The sequence below is a fragment of the Barbus barbus genome (genome assembly GCF_936440315.1).
Source record: "Barbus barbus genome assembly, chromosome: 22".
NCBI classification, from domain to species: Eukaryota; Metazoa; Chordata; class Actinopteri; order Cypriniformes; family Cyprinidae; genus Barbus; species Barbus barbus.
In genome coordinates, this window is record NC_136750.1 from 27,410,298 (window position 1) to 27,431,664 (window position 21,367).

The 21,367-nt window shown below is 35.8% G+C and overlaps 1 protein-coding gene across 1 annotated transcript; it reads right to left on the bottom strand.

Annotated features, from left to right (window-relative positions):
- Positions 1 to 1,741: 1,741 nt before the first annotated feature.
- LOC306888732 (neuroserpin-like) lies at positions 1,742 to 21,079 on the bottom strand. Its single transcript, XM_079447153.1, has 9 exons — positions 21,028 to 21,079; positions 11,623 to 11,892; positions 10,371 to 10,601; positions 7,601 to 7,795; positions 5,768 to 5,972; positions 5,539 to 5,648; positions 4,662 to 4,748; positions 4,112 to 4,201; positions 1,742 to 3,016 (listed from the first exon to the last, which is right to left on the bottom strand). Exons 2-9 carry the CDS (start codon positions 11,873 to 11,875, stop codon positions 2,943 to 2,945), a joined length of 1,245 nt encoding a protein of 414 aa, XP_079303279.1. The 5' UTR covers positions 11,876 to 11,892; positions 21,028 to 21,079; the 3' UTR covers positions 1,742 to 2,942.
- Between the last annotated feature and the right edge of the window lie 288 nt (positions 21,080 to 21,367).

Here is a 21,367-nt window from a genome sequence, read left to right on the forward strand (position 1 = left end):
TGCGAGTGAGACTTGGGAAAACTTTCACTGCTGGTGTTCACTCCAGAGGAACTAGAGCGAGAGCCATTAACAAACATTACAGAGGCCTAATGCTTAACGGATCAGATCACAGTCGGAAATCTTAAGCATTTTAATCACAGTTTCAATATATTTCTAGCTATTAGTGAATGTTCATTTGTAATGGAGTGTAACCAACAAATTTAAATACATTTGCACAAATAGAGACAGATCCTTGTTTGTATCCCAAAACCTAGTGAGCTGACTATGTAGAAGGCATTTTGGGCATTTAACATATTACATGAAAATGCTGATAAAATTCAAGATGTTAATCATATGAAGCTCAAAAGCATTGGCTGCCCCAGTGTGCTGCCTAAGTAGGGCGCTCAGCAGGTTTTGAGACACAGCCTGTGTGTAAGGAGAGCCTTACATCCGCTGGACTGAGGTTCTGGTGTAGATTACCATGAACTCTGCACCCTGATCCGGATTAAAGTCACCCACGACACCCGAGCACAGTATATCAGAACATTTTACAATTTCAGCTCACATCTTAACGCATGCCTGTAAATGCACATTATTTTGCAAAGTAGCCTAATATAATAGTTGTAACATGGCAGTCGTTTATATAATGTCTTTATAACTGTGGCAATATCGTAATAATTTATTTTTAATCCATGAATAAATTTGCCATAAATGTCGATCTTCACGTTCCAGTGGTAATTTCCATAAATGATGCAGAAAAGTATATCAGCAGTCTTCCAAAGACGATTAAAGCAGCGACATCTAAATTAAAAGCCATATGAGTGCGCGTTCCTTTTCGGTTCCAGACTGTGTTCAAAAATAAAACGTGCTTCATATTAGGAGATATTGTTGAAAACTGTTCCTACCTTTCGGACATGTCCGTTGGTTCTGGCAGATCCCTTTGGCATTTGACACGCAGTGAAGTGAGTTATTTACAAGGAATATAGTGCGGTTTCCCATTGATGCTGGATGAATGGTGTGCTCAAGTGCGACAGGTGAGTGTGAGATCTGCGCATGCGCACGGAGGTCAGTCAGGGCATCAGTGTGTCTAAGGTTGCACTTCAGTGACTTTTGGAAAATGCAGTATAGCTGTGAAATGTTAATATAGCTGTACCCCTTTTATGCTGTATGCACAGTATATTTTGCATGTAGTTACTGCTTTGCGAGATCAAATTGAGAGACTATTCTAATATTTTGAAATACTGGATTTTTGACTTTCATAAGCTGTAAGCACTAATCATCAAAATTAAAACAAAAACACTTTTGAAATGTCTTACTTTACATGTTATGAATATAAAATGAAGTTTTTCCACAATATTCCAATTTTTTGAGATGTACCTGTATTTTCTGCCGTGGGTTGTTCGGAGATGCGCAACGGTTGACTCTGAATTTGGAAGTGTGAGTAACTCAATATTATCTTTTGTTTTTATTTCTTGAACTGTTGCATTACAAAAAACTGTTGCTCGTCTGAAAAATCAGTAGCCTATGGTGACTCCCGGCACGAGGCTGCTGATTTTAAGCACACTTGCTCAAGTGATATTGCTACTAGAATATTATATACATAGATAGTATATAAATTATATCAAAGTATGTATAGTACAAAGTTTTGACTCCGTTACATAAACAATTGCTTTCTCAGGCAGTGGTGTAGAAACGTTAGCCTGTATTGGGGATTGGCATTAAAATGTATTAAAAAGTCATTGCATTTTTTGTTTTATTGTTTACATTTTGCTATAAAAACAGAATTAACAGCAACTAATTAAGGAGCATATTACGTAGGGAGCATATTATTCACAAAAGGCCAAACAAACAAATGTTTTTTATTCATTGATTTGCCTAAGCTTACTGTATTCCTCTCCACAGGTTAAGATCAATGTTGTGTTTCAGAAATGAACCAAACAGAGCTCCAGCTTCAATTAAGCAGATCAAGGCAGTGATCATTAATCAGCAGAATGTGCTTGGACTTGACAAGAACGGATGGCCTTCATCATGGTTTGAGTCTTATCTTCTGCAGCAGCACATTTATTTACAGTTATTATGTAAGTATTTCACTGCAAGCATCTCTCATTTTGATAAAACATCAATTAGTTTTAGTAGAGATGAAACACAGTTGGTATTATCATAGGCACTTTGCTGTGTTTGAACACTACTTTGAGCATCTTCTCATGCTTTGGCAAAGGGCAAATATAATCTGACTGACATTTACCATGCCAAAACAGACACTTTATGAATATTACCAATCCGATTCAGTATGCATTTTCCCTACAACGTCCTTTAACAATAATTTTACAAAAACTGTTATGATCAAGTGCACCTAGCATCAGTAAATTAAGAAATAAGATTTTGGACATCAAAACCGTGTGCTGACAGTGTGTAAAACTGCTTTTTCTGTATCTATATTTAGCATCAACTCTAATTGAGCACAAGATGACAAGTTGAAGACATTCATCTTTATTTCTGGAATAGAGAATACAGCTGGTATTTTTTTCCATCACTTATACCAAATGCACTCTCCCCCGGTTTGCCTGAGTCTCCATGGCAACAGTGCTCCACTACCTGTACATTCACAACCTTTCATTAAATCAAAAACTCATATTTATATAATAAGGCTCACATTCTTGCAATAAATATCACACAATAGCAAATATACAAGAGAAGAAATACAGGAACGAACGATGCTGGTGTGGAATAAGACGAGATCTAACGTGAATGGAGTGGTTGCAGAGACTTCAAATATTTACAGCTCAGTACTTCCAGGTGCGGTTAAAGCTTACGAGTATCAAAACACAATCACTTTTATCATATAAATATCCCGTTTATATAATATTTTCTCGTGTGTTTAGAAAACCATGAGCTTGCTTTCCGTGATGATGCTGAAAATAAGCGTTAACTCGGTTGAGTGTCACATTGCGGTTGCTGGGCGTTTACATGTCAAAGTTGTTGTCGAAGGGCTCGATGACTTCAGGGTTCATAACTCTGCCCATGAAGAGGATGGATCCTATGAGAAAACAAAATAAACACCATTATTTAATATCAAATCTGATACATTCACAGAAAAAAGATCAAGATAACATGCATTACTAAAATGTGTAAAATATGAGGGTCAATAAGAAATTAAATTTTTTTTTTTACTTTTATTTATATTTTTATTCAGCAAAGGAAGAATTAAATTGATCGAAAGTGACAGTAACAACATTTATAACAGTGGAGTCAAACAGTTCCTGGAGGTGCCAGAGCCCTGCACAGTTTAGATGCTACCCTAATTAAACACACCTGATCCAGCTAATCATGTCATTAAGGCTAATTTGAAAACTACATGTATGCGTGTTGGAGCAGGGTTGGAACAAAGCTCTGCAGGCACACCGGCCCTCCAGGAACTGAGTTTGACACCCCTGATTTATAGTGTTAAATAAATGGTGTAATTCTGAACCTGGAAAAATGTGTCAAGTTTTCCACAAAAATATGAAGCAGCACAACTGTTTTTAACAGTGATAATAAGAAATGATTTTTGAGCAGCAAATCAGCATATTAAAACGATTTCTGAAGCATCATGTGACACTGAAGACTGGAGTAATGATGCTGAAAATTCAGCTTTGTTACATTTTAAAATATATATTAAAAAAATAAATAAATTGTAATAATGATCAAATAAATGCAGCTTTGGTGAGCATAAGAGACTTCTTTCAAAAACATAATCTTACTGACCCCAAAATGTTTGAACTCAAACGAAATTGTGATTAAAATGATTAAAAGTTTTTGTTTGCATAATATATGTGTGTGTTCTGTGTATATTTATTATGTATATATAAATACACACACATACAGTATATATTTTGAAATGTATTTTTGATGCATTTACGTGTCTATATATTCATATAATTTATATTATAAATAAATATATTTAATATATAAACAAAATTTTTCTGAAATATATACATGCATGTGTGTGTATTTATATATGCATAATAAAGCACACATACATATATTATGAACACAAAAACTTTTATTTTAGATACGATTAATAGCAATTATTCGTTTGACAGCACTAGTTTGAACAGTAGAGTATATATAGGTTTTTGAAGATGGCATGTACCTGTTTTTCTGTTTCTGATGACGAAGAAGAAGGGGTGGTCAGCCATGACCTGTGGGTACAGCACCAGCGTCCTCGTCAATGCAATCATACCTGTAGAAGGGCAAACAATAGTGGCTCAGTGCGATATGCAGTGCAAAAACACCATTATGTCAATGTTCTTTTTCATTTTATGCTCTTTTATAATCAAAATGTTTTCAGTTTTTGAATTAAAATTCATTGTGCTATTTTTTTGGTGGGCTTAAAATGATTGGCAGTTAAGTTACACTATGTGATGACTAAGTCAACCTTTCATAAACCTTAATTAAAAAGACACGTGTTGAACAGGAGGGGGCGCTTCAGTATGTGTGAATGTTCAAGAGTCACAAAGCAATTTACTGCAGTGAGAAAAAGCGCTTAGAGAACAGACAGAAAAAAGAAGGACAGGGAGGAAAGTAGAGGTAAAGAGGGCTTGAAAGGACCATTTAAATTAGAAATGCAAAAGATGATTGAAGTGTGGAGGAGGACAGAGTGAGAATGTAAAGTGTGGCAGTAAAATAGAGATAAACGTCACCTGATCCTGCCGCCCCCTCGGCCCCTTCCTCCGTCACCTCCAGGTAAGCCTTCTGCACAGCCTTCCCGATAAACAGATCCTGTCCGTCTGTAGACAAGCAAAAAATGGAAATGAAGAAGATTACAGAATATGAAAAAAAAGACTGAATATGATAATCAAGGTATTTCCATTTATTTATGAGCTGGTGTAATCAGGGATGCAGAGCAGAGTATAATGAACATACAGCTGAGCTCATTCACAGAGTAGAGTTTTATAGGTATATTTAATTCTGAAATAGAAAAAAAGTCAAATAATAATAATACATAATAATATTGAACATTAAAATGTGTCAAATAAAATAATTAATTGAACAATAAAAAATAGAAAAAATAATATTAAACCTGAAAAATTGTCAGTAAGCTATTTCAGCATTAATACAAAACGTATTAAGTATATGATATTTTTAATGAATATTACTATTTTTGGTGGGTTTAAAATGTCTAGGTGGTGTTAAAGTCACAATAAATCCTTGATTTGATATTTTAAAATTTTTTAAAAGACTAAGAAAAAATAAAACAGGAAATGGTATCACATTTCCACACAGACCCTCAAAATTGACAGTAAGATATTTTTTCTTTGATTCTAAAAAATAAAAACTATTTTCACCACACGCAGCACAGAAACATCTTTTATTATTATTCTTATAAAGTATATGTAAACAGATAATAGGTAAATAGATAGATTTGCTGGAGAAAATGTGCAAGGAAAAATCACCACCACAATGCTGGCTGGTTGCCAGGGCAGAACGAGTGCGTTACATCCCGTTCTTGAGCATCTGTGTGCGTGCGCGGAATAACGAAGCGTTCCCACAGGTCAGTACGTGTGTTTTATCGATTACCTGTCATCTCGGCTGTCATGGCTGACAGATCGGCATCTTTAGTGAAGATGTTCTTGATGCCCAGCTGCTGCAGAGTGTCTCTCAGATCAATCTTTTGTTCCACCTTGAACCTAAATAAATCCGAATGATCAGGTCAGCGTGATCCAGAAACAACAAGTATACAGGTTTTACATGACTCAAATCTAAAAGCAAAAGTATTGATAAATGAAATGAAAACACCGTGTCTCACCTGGGCAGGTAGACCTCCACCTTCTGCCTCTTGACGTTGTTGGCCCACTCCTCCAGCAGCTGCGCTTTGATGATGGGCTCCAGGGAGGCCAGGGGAACCTCCTGACGGGGCAGAACCATCATCATGCTCATGTCTTCACCTTCATAGAGCATCTCCAGCACCTGGTACACTCCACCCGCCTCTGTGGTGCCATCGCTGAACTCTCCTGAGGATGAAGGTTAGTGATTGCTTTATACTGTATGTTATAAGAGGATGGAGAGGACTTCAGTAAGATGAAGGTGTTATTTTAGTTTCATTAATGTATTCTTAGCGTTTTTATTAATATTTTGAATTAGATTTATTTGTATATTTTCTGTTTAAACTTACATTTTTACAGTTTTAGTAATTGTTTGAGTTAAATGTTTTTTAAATTAAACTTAAATGTTTGAGTTTTTGTAATTTTTTATTTATTTAAATATGCCTGTATAGTTTTTATTATTTTTTATGTATTATTTTTAGGATATTTAGTCTAATTCTTTTAATAAAATAAATAAATACAATTGTTAAACTGAAAAAACTAGCTGAAATAAAATAAATATATATATTTAATATTTTATTTTATTTCAGTTAACATTTTTGAGTAACAAAATAATTTTTTCTGGTTTTAGTTGTAGTTACAATAATCAATAACAATAACCCTGAGATGGACAACAGAATAAGTGTAACGGTTATTTTATTACTTCAGTTTTATTTTTTGTTAAAATTTTGAATTAGATTTAGTTTTTATAGTTTCTGGTAATTTTGTTCTGTGTTTTTTTTTTATCATTTTTACTCATTTTTGTTGTTTTTAAATGATATGTTGATGTAGCTTTTATTCATTTTTATTTCAGGTTTAGTTATTTTAGCACATCAAGTAAAAAAAAAAGTTGCTCTTGAAACTTTTTTTTTTTTTTTTTTTTTGAAGTTTTGAAATTTAAGGCCAAATTATGTATTAACCCTGGAGTGTTAATACATCATTTGGCCAAGTAGGACAATTTTCTGAATTGATATACTCTAATTGGTATGGAAAAATCTTATCTTATCTTAGCCAATTATGACATTTAGCCATACGTTTTTAGCCATTAAGGTTCTGTATTCCACCATTGTGAATGTCCTCCATTCATGTAATGCTGGTTTTCCCATTTTCAAGAGCTACTGATGCAAGTGTTGAAGACAGCTCTGTGTCTCTGAAGAAGAAGACTCTGTACTGTATCTCTTACTTCTCACTTTTCACAGACGCTACTCTTGCGTTTTCCCACTCAATTTGTGCTGTTGCTCTGTTTAGTCCTTCAGTGTCTCCCTGCTCCACATTTCCCCTCATCTGTCTTTCTCTTTCTCTGTTTTGTCAGAGAGATGGATGAGACAAGCACACTGCAGTTATTCTGCAGGATCTGAAAGACTCAGCCTGACCAATCAGCAGTGAGCCATGCAGAAACACTACCGTTTGTGAAAGAAGCCTCTTCTGCTCACCAAGACTAAATTGTTTATTTCATCAAAACACAGTAAAAACAGTGATATTGTGAAATATTATTACAATTTAAAATAACAGTTTTCTATTAGAATATATTTTAAAATATAATTTATTCCTGTGATGAAAAGCTGAATTGTAATGCATCCTAGATATAAAGCTAGAGGAAGCATTTATTTGAAACTTTCAGAACTTTTTAAGTCAGCCTTCAAATTTTGTCTTGACTAGCTTTCCTTGTCAGCTTAAACCTCTGCGATCATTCTGTAGGATACTTTTACAGCGAATAACAAAACAAATAATCAAAAAACTACAGAATCTGCAATTAGCCTGTTCAAGCCTGTTCGTACCGTAGTAGAAATCTCCCTGCTGGTACATCATCAGGGTCTGAACTTCACTGCCATCGTCCTTGGTGAAGGAGAAGGTTCTGGTGTTTTCTGGTCTGAACTGGTTCTTCCAGCTGCCTCTGAAGTACACTGCATTCGCTAACATGATCATGGTGGAGCTGCTGAAGTCATCCGCAGACACCAGGTTCTGGATTTTGCCTGCAACAACAACAAAAACCCAGATTGAAATAAACGCTGCACGTCACACTTTCTCAGAACAGGAAAGACACCATGATCTCTTCAGTGGCATAAAATCATCTCATTTCCAAAGCTCTGGGATTTGTGCAGCTATCTGACAATCCTCCTGCAAAGACGAAAGCTGACTGTGAGAAAATGGATCTGCCTGGAAATGGCTTGAGAATGTCATTATCATTCAGAATATGACTGATCTGCCATTATCTACTTTACTCTGACTTTAGTGAAGGAGGACAGTAATTCCGCTTAACACTATCTATTCATTTTGAAGAGAGTTTTACTTTAAAGTATAATCATTTTAAATGGGATTATAAGCTATGACTCTATTCAGTGGTTAAATGTCATATAATTCAACCTAAAAGGTAAACATGAAGTCTCATACAGTCATGGCCAAAAACATCGGCACCCTTGGTAAATATGATCAAAGAAGGCTGTGAAAATTAATCTGCATTGTTAATCCTTTTGATCTTTTATTTAAAGAATTCACAAAAATCTAACCTTTCATTGGATAATAGGAATTTAAAATGGGGGGAAATATCATTATGAAATAAAGGTTTTCTCTAATAAACATTGGACACAATTAACGGCACCCTTTTATTCAATACTTTTTGAAACCTCCATTTGCCAGTTTAACAGCTCTAGATTTTCTCCTATAATGCCTGATGAGGTTAGAGAACACCTGACAAGAGATCAGAGACCATTCCTTCATCCAGAATCTCTCCAGATCCTTCAGATTCACAGCTCCATGACGGTGCTTCTCCTCTTCAGTTCACCTCACTCATTATCTACAGGGTTCAGGTCAGAGGACTGAATGGCCAGCAGAAGCTTGGTTTTGTGCCCAGTGACCCAGTTTGTGTTGTTTTTGAGGTTTGTGTTTGGATTATTGTACGGTTGGAAGATCCAAACATGGCCCATTATAAGATTTCAGTCAGTAACTTATTGATTTTTTTATCTGTTGGTATTTGATAGAATCCATGATGCCATGTGTCTAAACAAGATGTCCAGGACCTCCAGCAGAAATATAGGCCCACAACATCAAAAATACAGCAGTATATTTCATTATACACATGGGGTACTTTTTATCCCTGTGTTCACCAAACCCATCTTGAGTGTTTGCTGCTAAAAAGCTCATTTTTTAGTTTCATCTGACCATAGAAGCCAGTCCCATTTGAAGTTCCAGTCGTGTCTGATAACTGAATATATTGGAGTTTGTTTTTGGATGAGCTAGGAGAATTGTTTTTGAAACCCTCCCAAACATGTGGTGATGTAGGTGCTGTTTGACAATTTTTTCTGACCCCGAAACTCAACTATTTTCTGCAATTCTCCAGCTGTGGTCATTGGAGAGTCTTTAGCCACTCAAACTCTCCTCCTCACCGTGCATTAGGACGATATAGACACACGTCCTCTTCCAGGCAGTTTCGTAACATTTTCTGTTGATTGGAAATTCTTAATTATTGCCCTGATGGTGGAAATGGGAATTTTCACTGCTCTAGCTCTTTTCTTAAAGCCACTTCACTAATTTGTGAAGCTCATCTATCTTTTGCTGCACATCAGAAATATATTATTTGGTTTTTCTCATTGTGATGGATGATTAAGTGAATTTGGGCTTTGTTTTCCTCCGATTTATATTTCTGTGAAACAGGAAGCCACGGCTGGATAATTTCATGTTCATAATCACCCTGGAGTGCTCAAAATTCTGAATATGAATGGGAATATACTTCAGAGATATTTTACTCATAAGAATTTCTAGGGGTGCCAATAATTGTGTCCAATGTGTATTTGAGAAAAACATTTATTTCATAATGATATTTTCCCCCATTTTAAATTCTTATTATCCAATGAAAGGTTAGATATTTTTAAAATAAAAGATCAAAAGGATTAACAATGCAGATGAATTTTCACAGCCGCCTTTGATCATATTTACCTAGGGTGCCGATATTTTTGGGCATGACTGTATATATATATGTATTTATATTTACAGCACCCTTCAAGGATGCATTAAATTGCTGAAAAATTTTAAAATGACAGAAAATAAATTTATAACGTTACAACATATTTCTGTTTAAAATACATGCTGTTCTTTTGAACTTTCTATTCATCAAAGAAAAATGTAGTTTCCACAAAAATATGAAGCAGCACAACTGTTTTCAACATTGATGAATCAGCATATTAGAATGATTTCTGAAAGATCATATGACACTGAAGACTGGAGTAATGATGCTGAAAATTCAGCTTTGAATCCCAGAAATAAATTTTATTTTAAAACATATTCAAACAGAAATCATTATTTGAAATGTGAAATATTCTTACAAATATTTCAGATTTTACTGTATCTTTTAAACAAATAAATGCATCCTTGGTGAGCACAAGAGACTTTTTTCAAAAACAATTAAAATCTTACAGACCCCAAATATATATTCAAAGTATATAACTATATATGACTTTATTTATTTATTTTTTTACTTCTACTCTCTATTAGCTTTGAGGCCATGCATCCAGTTTGAATATATTCGTTCCTCAGTGATGATAGATAACTTACTCTCCGTGTGGTTCAGCACCCAAGAGTTGATGCGTTCAGCCACGGCTGCTGATTGGCTGAAGTCCACCGTCTCTACCTCTGCTTTGAAGTACTTCTTCATGAGCTGCAGGAAGTCCTCGTTGAAGTGAACCCCTCTCTGCAGAAAGAGGGAGTTGGCCAACCGTACCACGTACTGCTCTTCATCTGTGGACAGGGCCTGGGTCAGGTTGCTCAGTAGAGAGAACTCCTCATCTGAAGCAGGTGCAGACAAGACGACAACACTTCTGTATAATGTGCAATATTACAGTCATGGAAGTAATAATCCCATGCAAAATTCAGAATCTCACTAAACCTATCAAGAGTATGTGTCTGGGTCAAAATTCACTGCAAAATCTAAAGAAAAAAGTTAATTCTTTATATTATAATGCAAAAAAAATATTAAATTAAGTTAAATATTACTGTAGTGATACTTCTGTAATGCAAATACATTGTATTATTAAAAAACTCATAAATCCATTCAATCCATCAATTCTAAAGCCATGTGAATAAAGGCTTTTTAATTTTTTCACACCACAGCACCGATTTATGGACTTTTTACACCCCAGCAGCACTTTTTTGCATAACTTTGAATACATTGTATTATTTTTTTTTTAATTAATACTTTAAACTATTTATATACCGATATAGTCTGTTTTTACAATTACTACAATTGGGACTGCTGGGATCATGCCTGTATAACCTTAAAAACTTTTAGACTAAACAACATTCACATTTCTGATGAATGTAATACAAATAAACTCTTTACATTTTAAACAAAATGTGTTACTTTAAACCATTTATTGTACTGCCTTTAACGGATATAGAATCGCTATAAAGAATATTGGGAATCACAAAATTTGTGTGGAAAATGAGCTTACTTATAATCAAATATTTTTATATGAAAAGAAGGCTTATATTAAGATAAATTAGAAATACATTCAAATAGGCTTCATTTTTGTTTTATGCACAATATTCATGTATTAATTTTGTTTTGTGGGTGAAATGTGACTTGGAAATGTTTTATGAGAATTTCTTATATAAATCTTTCAAGACAAACCTAGAATGATTCCTATAACATCAAATGTTGTACTGTTATGATTTCTTTCAAAGCTGTTTTTCTAAAAGCCTATGGAGAAAATGTATGGGAAAAAGTAGGTGGTCACTGTTTTGGCCATTTGGGAAAGAGATAAAAGAGAACAGGTAACCCCTCGTGCTGTTTTACAGGTAACCGTACCTTCTCTTAAATGACTGTAGCCCACGGCCTGTCTGATCTCCTCTAAAGAAGAGCCGCGGGCGCCCAGCTCCACCATGCCCAGAGCCAGAGCCACGCTCAGGGGCGAGAAGATGATGTTCTCTTCTCCCCCCGTGATCTGGAGCTGGTGGTACAGTCTGACCGAGAACTCTGCCATCACATCCTCGGGAACGTCTGCCGCCTGGCAACCGCACCCCCGTAGCAACATCAGCGGCAAGAGTCCGAGCAGCAACATGGTAAACGAGGGACGAGCTGACGAGAGAAAGAGTGAGTCAGAGTGAAGGACATGGTAAATACAACCCCTCGTGAATAAGAGGAATCTATATCATAGAAATATATTCTATTTTCTAACATATGCTAACGCTCACAATGCAAAACTTCTGTGTTCAGCCCGAACATTTACGAAAACTCAAGGCTGGAATATCCCACATGACTTTTTCACCCATTTTTGCGGTCTGGAAGAGCTGGCGAAAGTTGCCTGAAGTAAGAGCCAGTTTTCAGAATTTCAGAAGTCGGAGTTGACAGATTTCAGAATAAATTTCATAGTGCATGATGGCCACTAACTCCAATTTTTTAAGCTTCAGACTATGATTCAATTCAGTCAGAGGATATTTTGAGCCAATTTTAGAACACATTGTTTTCATTTTTATTGCAATCGGTTCAGAAGTCGTGTTGTTTCTTCAGCCTTAAAGATTAGAGGTCAAAGGCTTAAAGAACCAAACCGTTGAAGCCATTGACTTCCCTATTATGGAAAAAATACCGTGGAAGTCACAGGTTAAGGTCAAAGGTTTGGTTACCAGCATTCTTCAAAATATCTTCTTTTGTGTTCAACAGAAGAAACTCATACAGGTTTGGAACTTGTTGGTGAGTAAATCAAAACAGAAGTTTATTTTTGGGTGATACTGTCCCTTTAAGCAGTGAAAAACAGCCTAATTAAATGTCACTCATTTCACATGCACAAATGTTAGCTAATCAAAAGAGAGGTAATTTGCATACAGACATCTGAAAATTCATTCATTCTTCATTGTGTACAATTTATCAGTGTACACTGAAAAAAGTGACGAATGAATCGGTGCAATTCTACTGGTGCAGTTTTACATTAAAAATGTATTGAGTTTGAGAATAACCTGTTTCACTCTGCATAATGGAAGTTAAAAAGGGGTTCAGATGCAATAGTGTAAACAGTCTCTCTTCAACACAGGGTTAATGCCTCTGACTGTGCAGCCACCGCTCAATACACCAGCATATACCTGCTCATGCTAGCGAACAAACCCACATACGCACAGATATAGCTCTACCTTCATCCTCGCATGGCACAGTCTCCCTGCTTTAGTCGTTGCCTGGCAACAGTGTTTTGCACACAAACTAAGAATGCTGGAGAGAATGTGGCCTTGTGCTATTGTGTGTTATAGAGAGAGAGAGAGAGAGAGAGAGAGGTTGAGCTCAAGTATGTGTATATGCAGTGTAAGAAACAAGCATCCACTGCGTAAAGCTACAGTGCAGTTTGTGGTATTTGGTCTGTAATAGCCAGCAATTAAAGGGACAGTTCACCCAAAAATGAAAAATATCAACCTCTATGAATTTCTTTCACTTTATGAATAAAAAAGCCTTAGTGACAGCAGTGACACTAGACCCAGGAATAAAAAAAAACTGTTTCTATATTTTACATGAAGAAAATTCTTACTGTTTGTGTTTACCCGTGCAAAGCTTGCTGCCACATACTTTAAACTTTATTATTCATTCAGTTTGTTATTGAACAGATGATGGCAGACATGCATGATACACTGAACCTACACATTTAAACAGACATAGGTCAACATAAAATCCAGATATATAAATTAAACTAACAACAGACTTTTTTATAACCTGACAGACTATCTTAAAGCAATAAAATAGCACAGTGGTTTTAGTGCATTACAATGCATTTGCATTTTCTTTTATCCAGAGCAGCGACAAAAAGTGAGTTGAAATGTGCTAGGATGATCTGGGATGCTGTTTTAATCTTAAAAACATCTGAAACACTCCAGCCATTGATTTCAAAACTATATTTCACATGCATCTTTTCAAGCAAAACAAGCAACCGATTCAAAAAGCCTGGCCAAGAATCCACAGAAGATTCATCTGTTCTCATTTTGTGAGCTTTCCCGATCTCTCATGACCTGAACGCTGCATCTCGGATTCTCTCGGTTTCAGACTCATGTGCGCAGGCTCGTGTAACTGGACCTGACCCTGGTGACCGAGGGCTGGCCTGAAAAACAGATGGCCGCTTGTGAACGCTGGGGACAAGAGAAGGTACACGTGAAAACAGCACCAGACCTGCCTGACCTTTCGCTCACCCGTGCTGGATTCTGGACAAAGGTCTGACAGCCACCTGGGAGAAGTCAACGAGACCACCAACCACACTAACGCACCCAAGCAGAAAGAAATTAGCGACAAAGAAATCCTGAGCGGTCCTTTCTTGTCTGGCAGGTGAAAATCATAAAAATAATATGCCGCGCAATTTGGGATACCATTAATGAGGTATAATTTATAACATAAAAAGTGAGGAATGAGTTAGATGGCAAAGTTGAATATTTTTCTTCAAGAAACTGACAATGTTTTTATTACCACAAAGCACTGATATCTGGCACACATATAAAGCAAAGCGGAGTCAAACTTGTCAGAATCTGCTCAAGTGAAATCAAGCTTCAAAGTGCCACAAAACTCTTTTCTATTCCTTTCACACAAGCACAGAGAAATTGCTCTAAATATGTCCTATATCCTTCCAACCGCCTTCAAACTGCACTAACAAGCGCACAGTCAAGACGCTTCTGAAATGGGGGCAGCGTAGGCGACCTTTTCTAGCTCTTACTTTTTTTACGCTTTTCATTTTGAGATAGAGCTGAAACACAACAGAGCAGGAGGATAGAGAAAGAAGATAGTTTGATAGACCAGCTAAGAGCACCATGAATATCCATGCTGGACAGCCATGCAAATAACCATCGTAATTTAATTGATGCATGGCGTTTCTAGTTAAGTTGAACCTTGCTGGTAAAGTAAATAAAAGACCAAGTGGAAACACCAGTATGAAAAAAGGTGTTGTGCAACCAGTGATCAAAAAGTTCAGCAACGAGAAGTGAGATTGAATTTGACCATATATTTGGTTTGTCCAGGTTTTGAGTTACATTACTGTGTTAATATTAAGGAATTTTCCATATGCATTTTTTACAGGTGTTTTACCTGTATTTTGAATTGTGCGATGCATTGCATTGTGTTTTAGGGTTAATGAAAATATCAGTAAAAAATAATGAATAATATTCTGGCAGAAAATTATGACAATTTTAGTTTATTTATTTAAAGTGTGAATATTTCATATGTTAATTAGTCAAAAACCCAGAGAAAAAAATATTACCGGTATATTATAATAAAATAAAAAGTACAATATTACTCAGAGGCCACTTTTTCAAACTAATTATTTTTAAGAAAACCTTTGGAGAAATAGGAATGAGAAAATATATATATATATATATATATATATATATATAAATAATGCAAATAATGCCTTTGTCAAATAATCTCACTGCTGTCTAGAGGAAACAACTGATGTATTACAGAGATTTCCATGCTCATTTTTCGTTTCTGAGCAGAGCAATATTTTATATTTTTAAATTTTTAACAAGGGAGGCAAATCTAAGCAAACAAACATGGTTTTCCATTAAGTTCGGAATGGAGCTCTTATTTCCCAAAGATGATCGTTCATTCCTACAGACGGATCTATCATCATCAGAGAGAGAAACACAGTTGGTGGCACCAGAACACTACATCTACATCCATCAGCCTCCTTTTTCTTGACAGGATGGCCCAGATAGAGCAGAGCATGCTGGGTAAACTGCCATCTCTCTCCCCTCCTGGCTCCAAAGGCCTCCAGAGGACAGACCCAGTGGTGCAGAGCTGTTTAGAAGGGGACATGGAAAAAGAGGACGGAGCGGAGCAGGATTTGACTGCGGGTGAAATGTCGAGCATACATTGAGGATTCAGAATAAGACCAAATGTTTAGATGGAAGGCAGTGGAGGAGAAGACACACTAGTTGAGGAGTTAAAGAGCCATGCAGTGACAGCGCAGTGGTGTGGGAACTTCACTGGAGACCAGAGAAGAGCAAGACATGGGTCAGCTTTAATTAAACTCTATTAAAGCGATCAACACCCACAGGAACCTGCTGAGCACTGTTGTACAAGACAAAACACTGTTATCACTCTGATCTTCATCCTCAGATAGAGAATAGATGCTAAAACTGAAATAAAACTGAGCTAAACAGACATATGAAGACTTCAGGCAAGTTTTATATATATATATCAATCCAAAACATTTCATAAAACAAGTGTTTTATAGAGGCGCCGGGGCACGCTTAGACTGGGTTTAACGGCGCTCAGGACCCCCAGGCAAACACGTGAAATCCGGCCCCTTACACATTATAAATGGGTAGGTGGGAGCATTTCGTCTTCGTAGGGGGGCACACTTTTTATGACAGACATAAAAAGTGTCTGTCATAAAAACAATAACAACCTGTATTATAACTGAAATAGACAAAGTTCTATATTAAAACAGACCAATAGATAGATACTTTATTGATATATAGGCCTACTGAGAAAAAAACAAACATGTTCTTCATAATTTTTACTGTGGCTCTTTTGGAAAAATGCATTAACCAAAAATGGGGGACGAAAAAAGGCCTCTGTGGTCCAAAACGTTTCCTGACTCTTGGTTTAGTAGTTTGTAGGATTACCACCTTTGAAAAGACTGTAAAAAGTATTTTTTTGGTCATAAAATCTACAATGTTTCTCACATTCACATGCCACTTCTCCTGTAACATTAAAAACGTGAAAGGAGTGTATAATATCGATGACATCACCACAGCTCCTTTCTGACTTGTCAAACTGACAGTGTTTCAGCTCACCCCGTGTTACAACACTCCCTATCAGTAGCATTTTATAACACATAAATAAAATATGTTGCTACATTTCTGTTTGTTTAGCAGTTTGTTGCCTTGCCAGTTACCACCAGTAAAATGCCTGTGTACACACCTTTTGCAAGAACGGTTTAGAATTGATTTATTATTAAAATTACCACTTAACAATGAAACAGCATTTCTATTATCCAAATATTTAAGTGCTTACAGAATTGTTAATGAACCCATTAAGGATGCAGGGTCATTAAGATAAATCTGAACTTAATTCTTTATGGTTCCCATCCCAGTCCAGTCGAAAAAAAAGTTCACAAAACACAGATTGTATGGGTTTAGGCAAGCTCTAATCCTGCCAGCAGTCCTGTACCACCCAGGTCAACACATGGCAGCATGCGTCTATCATTAGAGGGTTAGCATCTGGCTCGTCCTGACAGCGTGAGAGGCTTTAACCGGTGTGTTTGTGTGATATGATCTCCTTCAGTCTGCACTGGCACAGCTGTCCCAACAGCACTGCCCACCGCTGGAAAATAAACAGAAATCACTGCCATCACAGAGACCACCAGACTGATGCACATCGCTCTGTTATAAAGGAGGCATCTTCGCTTTCTTATGCTAGCCACACATCTCTCTTTGCATCTGTCCAAGTCATTTGAAAGTCATTTCCATCTGACCTATACTTGCACTTCCTTAAAGGAACAGTTCAACCAAAAATATAATTTCTGTCATGAAAGCAAGCAAAAATCAAGCAATTAGCTCGCATAGCATACTGCAATTTATAATGACCACATAGTGATAAAAAAGCATCATAAAAGTTGTTATAATAGCTATATTCCACATATTGACTAATTACTACCTGTTCTTTAACATGCATATTTTTGGTTCCACAGAAGAGAGGTTTGGAAAGAGATGGAATACAGAATTATCATTTTCAAAGTGAACTGCTTCCTTAAGACTGCAGATTACCTGAGTTTGGCTCTACCTCTGCCAGCAACCCAGAGTTATAAACCTTCTTTTATCCTTCCCGAGTTCAAAGGCAGAGTCACTTCCACCATGTGCTGACGAGAGAAGACGTGACTCAGAAATGCAGACGTCCTTCAAAATCACCCCCCGAGAGGGCCAAACACTGACAAACCCAATCGCTTATGAGCTGCCAATGCTCTGACGCTTCAAACCTCCTCATCAACTCATGCAAATTTAGTGAGGTTTATCAGCAGCAGAAGCAATGCTGATTATAGGCTATTAATTAACTGAAAAATTCCTTAAATTTAAACTGCTTAATTAAAAAAAAGGTCTGGATTAACTACGGCTTATTATTAAAACGAATGAAATGACAAATCAGATATTTTAAAGATTTATAAAATTTAATTATAATGATAAAATATATATTTAAAGAAAATAACAGAACCGTAACAGAAACAGGTGGTGGTCTAGGAGACACCCCCCTCACAATGTAGAGTGCTTTGAGTGCTTAGAAAAGTGCTATATAAAATGTAATGGATTATTATTAACATGAAACTACTTAAAGTGTTAAAATAAACAAGGTTCATAAGAGCTATTAATAAGTATATTAAAATATATAAAATACTTAAAAATATATTTCAAATGTTTTAAATATAATGTTTGATTAATATGTATATATATATATATATAAATATAAATATAAATATGTTTAAAATAAACAAAACAACTAAAATAGTATGGGTTAACTTCAGCTTATTTGAAAGAATGAAAAATAATGTTATAAAATAATTAAATAAAATATGTTTTTAAAATATGTAAAATTAATTACAACCTTATTTTAAAAATGTTAAATAATTTTGACTGCACTTAATATACAGTATGCACATAAGTCTGTGTAGACTCTACACTCTCAGAAATGAAGGTACAAAAGCTGTCACTGGGGCATGCACTTTTTCAAAAGGTACACTTTTGTACAAGGGTCCATATTGGTAAATATTAGTACCTAAAAGGTACAAAAGTGAACCTTTTAAAAAAGGTACGGACCCAGTGACAGCTTTTGTACCTTTTTTTGAGTGTGTATAATACAATTGCACGCCTACCAGATGATTTATGCAAGGATATCATAGGAATTAATTTGAATAAATATATTAAATTCAAGGAAAACAGCCTTAATTTTATACACTTGTACACACACACACACACACAAAAACATATGTATTAAATGAGTGTAATCTTATCTTCTGCGATTCATCCACACAGTGGAGTGTGAATTTTGTCTGTCCTGGTTTAGCTTCCCATCTACTTGGGAATCTCCTTAGTATTGCACAAATCGACTGATTATTATGGATGAAATCTGATGATCTTCTCAGAGGCAGAGAATTAATTGGTCCATGTTGGTCTTTATTGTTCTGACCCAGTCTGCTTTCTCCTATAGGGCACATTTAGCAGATGCAGTTCAGGGGCTTGACACATAATTGAACAGCGATCAATACCAGGAGCTTTGCATATGTTTAGAAAGGCCATCACAGATGCTCAAGGAACATGTTCAGAGAGCAACAGTGAAGTTCAATATATTCTGCACATTTAGTGACACAGCCTTTGAGAGAACACAGATGGTTTTAATACTCTTTATGCCATCTGTGCAGTCCTGAGGCCAAGAGATGAGTGTTAGCGGGAAGACACAACTAAGTAAGACTCATTTAAGACTTAAGTAAGCCATCTCATTTAAGCTATATTGTATTGTAAACTTTAAAATATAAAAGTAAAAATGTCAAATCTTCTTCAAAAAATACATACTAATCCACCAGTGTTCTCAAAAATGGAAAACATCAGCCAAAGCATCAATCAAATGAACTTAAATTAATAAAAAAAAATTAATTGGAAAAATTGTTTGGACACAAAAACCTGCTATACCTATTTTAAAACAATCATATTATCCACTTGCTTGTGAAAGTAACAGCAAAAAAAAAAAAAAAAAAAAAAAAAGGAAAATATTATTTATTTTCTTCAAAAATCACATACGTCAGCCAAGGTATTGATCAAATAAATTTGTTTGGAAACAAAAACTATTTTAAACATATTTGATCTTCCACCATGCATATATATATATATATATATATATATATATATATCAAATAATAAAATAAAATAAAATCTTACATAACATAAAATAATAAAATAAAAAACAAATAGCTAAAAAAAAGTTGAAGAAACCAAATGGTTTCATCAATAAGTGGTGTGATTTGAGATAATTTTTGCAGGTTGCAGGTAGATTTACAATCCGTTGACATGCAGATTTTTTTAAACTATTAGTATAAGCAATAGTAACCAATGCTTGTGTTATTCACATCATTTTTTAGAAAACATTGTACAATATATCATATCTTGTGTTGCTAACTGTGTCGATAAATTTGAGAAAGCACTCGAACTGTCACTGTTATTCATGCTTTCAAATGAATGGCTCATGCACGCCTGCAAACCAGCAATTAATCAGGGAATCGATATGCACTGATTGGAGGTGACCACCAAGGAGTCCACGTGTGTGTGTGTTCTAGACCTGAAACATGCTGCGATTCCATTCCAACTCCTTTGCACCTTCATGCAGTTTATTTTTTCACCATTGCTTTCTAGTCTTCTCTCTTTCCTCATCCTTCTCCTATCGATCCCTCGCTTTCATTGCCTCCCTACTCAAACCGATTGCACTTTAACACCTCATTTTCCCTCCCCTCTCTTCAGTGGCCTCCTCGGTCTCTCTCTCTCTCTCTCTCTCATATAGTCCACATTACACACGCTCTCCAGCACACCTAATCTCCACGTGAATGCGTCCCACAGAACAAACCAGCTATTTTACACCAGCAGGAAAAAGGGGGGGTTTGAAAAGGAGGTGCGTCCTCCATTCGGCTCTCCCCGCATGTCTCATTTACAGAAACATGAAATAGGTTTTTCTTGCAGGAGATGATTTACGCATCCCCAGATACGCCCAGATGTGGGCATGCAATGCTGTCTGCGGTATCCACATTCAATACAAACATTTTAATTATTGAATCCAGGGTTTAAAAATAGAAAATGAAGAAAAAAGGCAAGAATAAGCAACAACACTTATCAAGACAATAAGGAAAACAAATGGATGAATAATATTAAAAAGCATTGTGATGGTTTATGTTGCTGTTTTTGGTAATTTCTACCAAATGAAATTGTTTTGTGCAGAATATATTTGTGTGAATGGCATGTAAAACTGCGAACGCCTCTAATACAATTAAAGAAATGTTGTTATGAATGTAAAATTTGAGCAGAAAAACATAAAAAGGGAGGTTAAATGGAAAATGTATAGAACCATCACTTGTTATTAAAGGACAGTCACATCTGCACACCCTCTCTTGTAGAGAATAAACCAGATGTAACATGAATTATAAAACTTGCAGAATACATTTCGGATAGATGTCATTGGGATAACATTAATAGACGATGCGTGGATTTCTCTTACCGTGAGATCGATGTCAGAGAGATGCTGATGCTCTGGGATGCTGCTCGTTTCTGAATCTGCGCCCTCACACACCTTTATTATGAGAAGCAGTCCTGCCCCTTTTCTCTTCTGATTGGTCAGGCTTTAAATCGATACTATTTTTGACATTCTTTTCCGTTATTTAGTCTTTTATTGGTTATATTACGCGTTCTAATTTTGTATTAAACTAATATTGTTGCATTAAAAGTAACGTTTAAAATACAGAAATAAATATTAACCAAGAATTTAAATGAATACTGCGATATGGCGAAACAGATGCCAGTCTTTTGACGGCAGGTCGTGAGGATTTTGGGAATTGTAG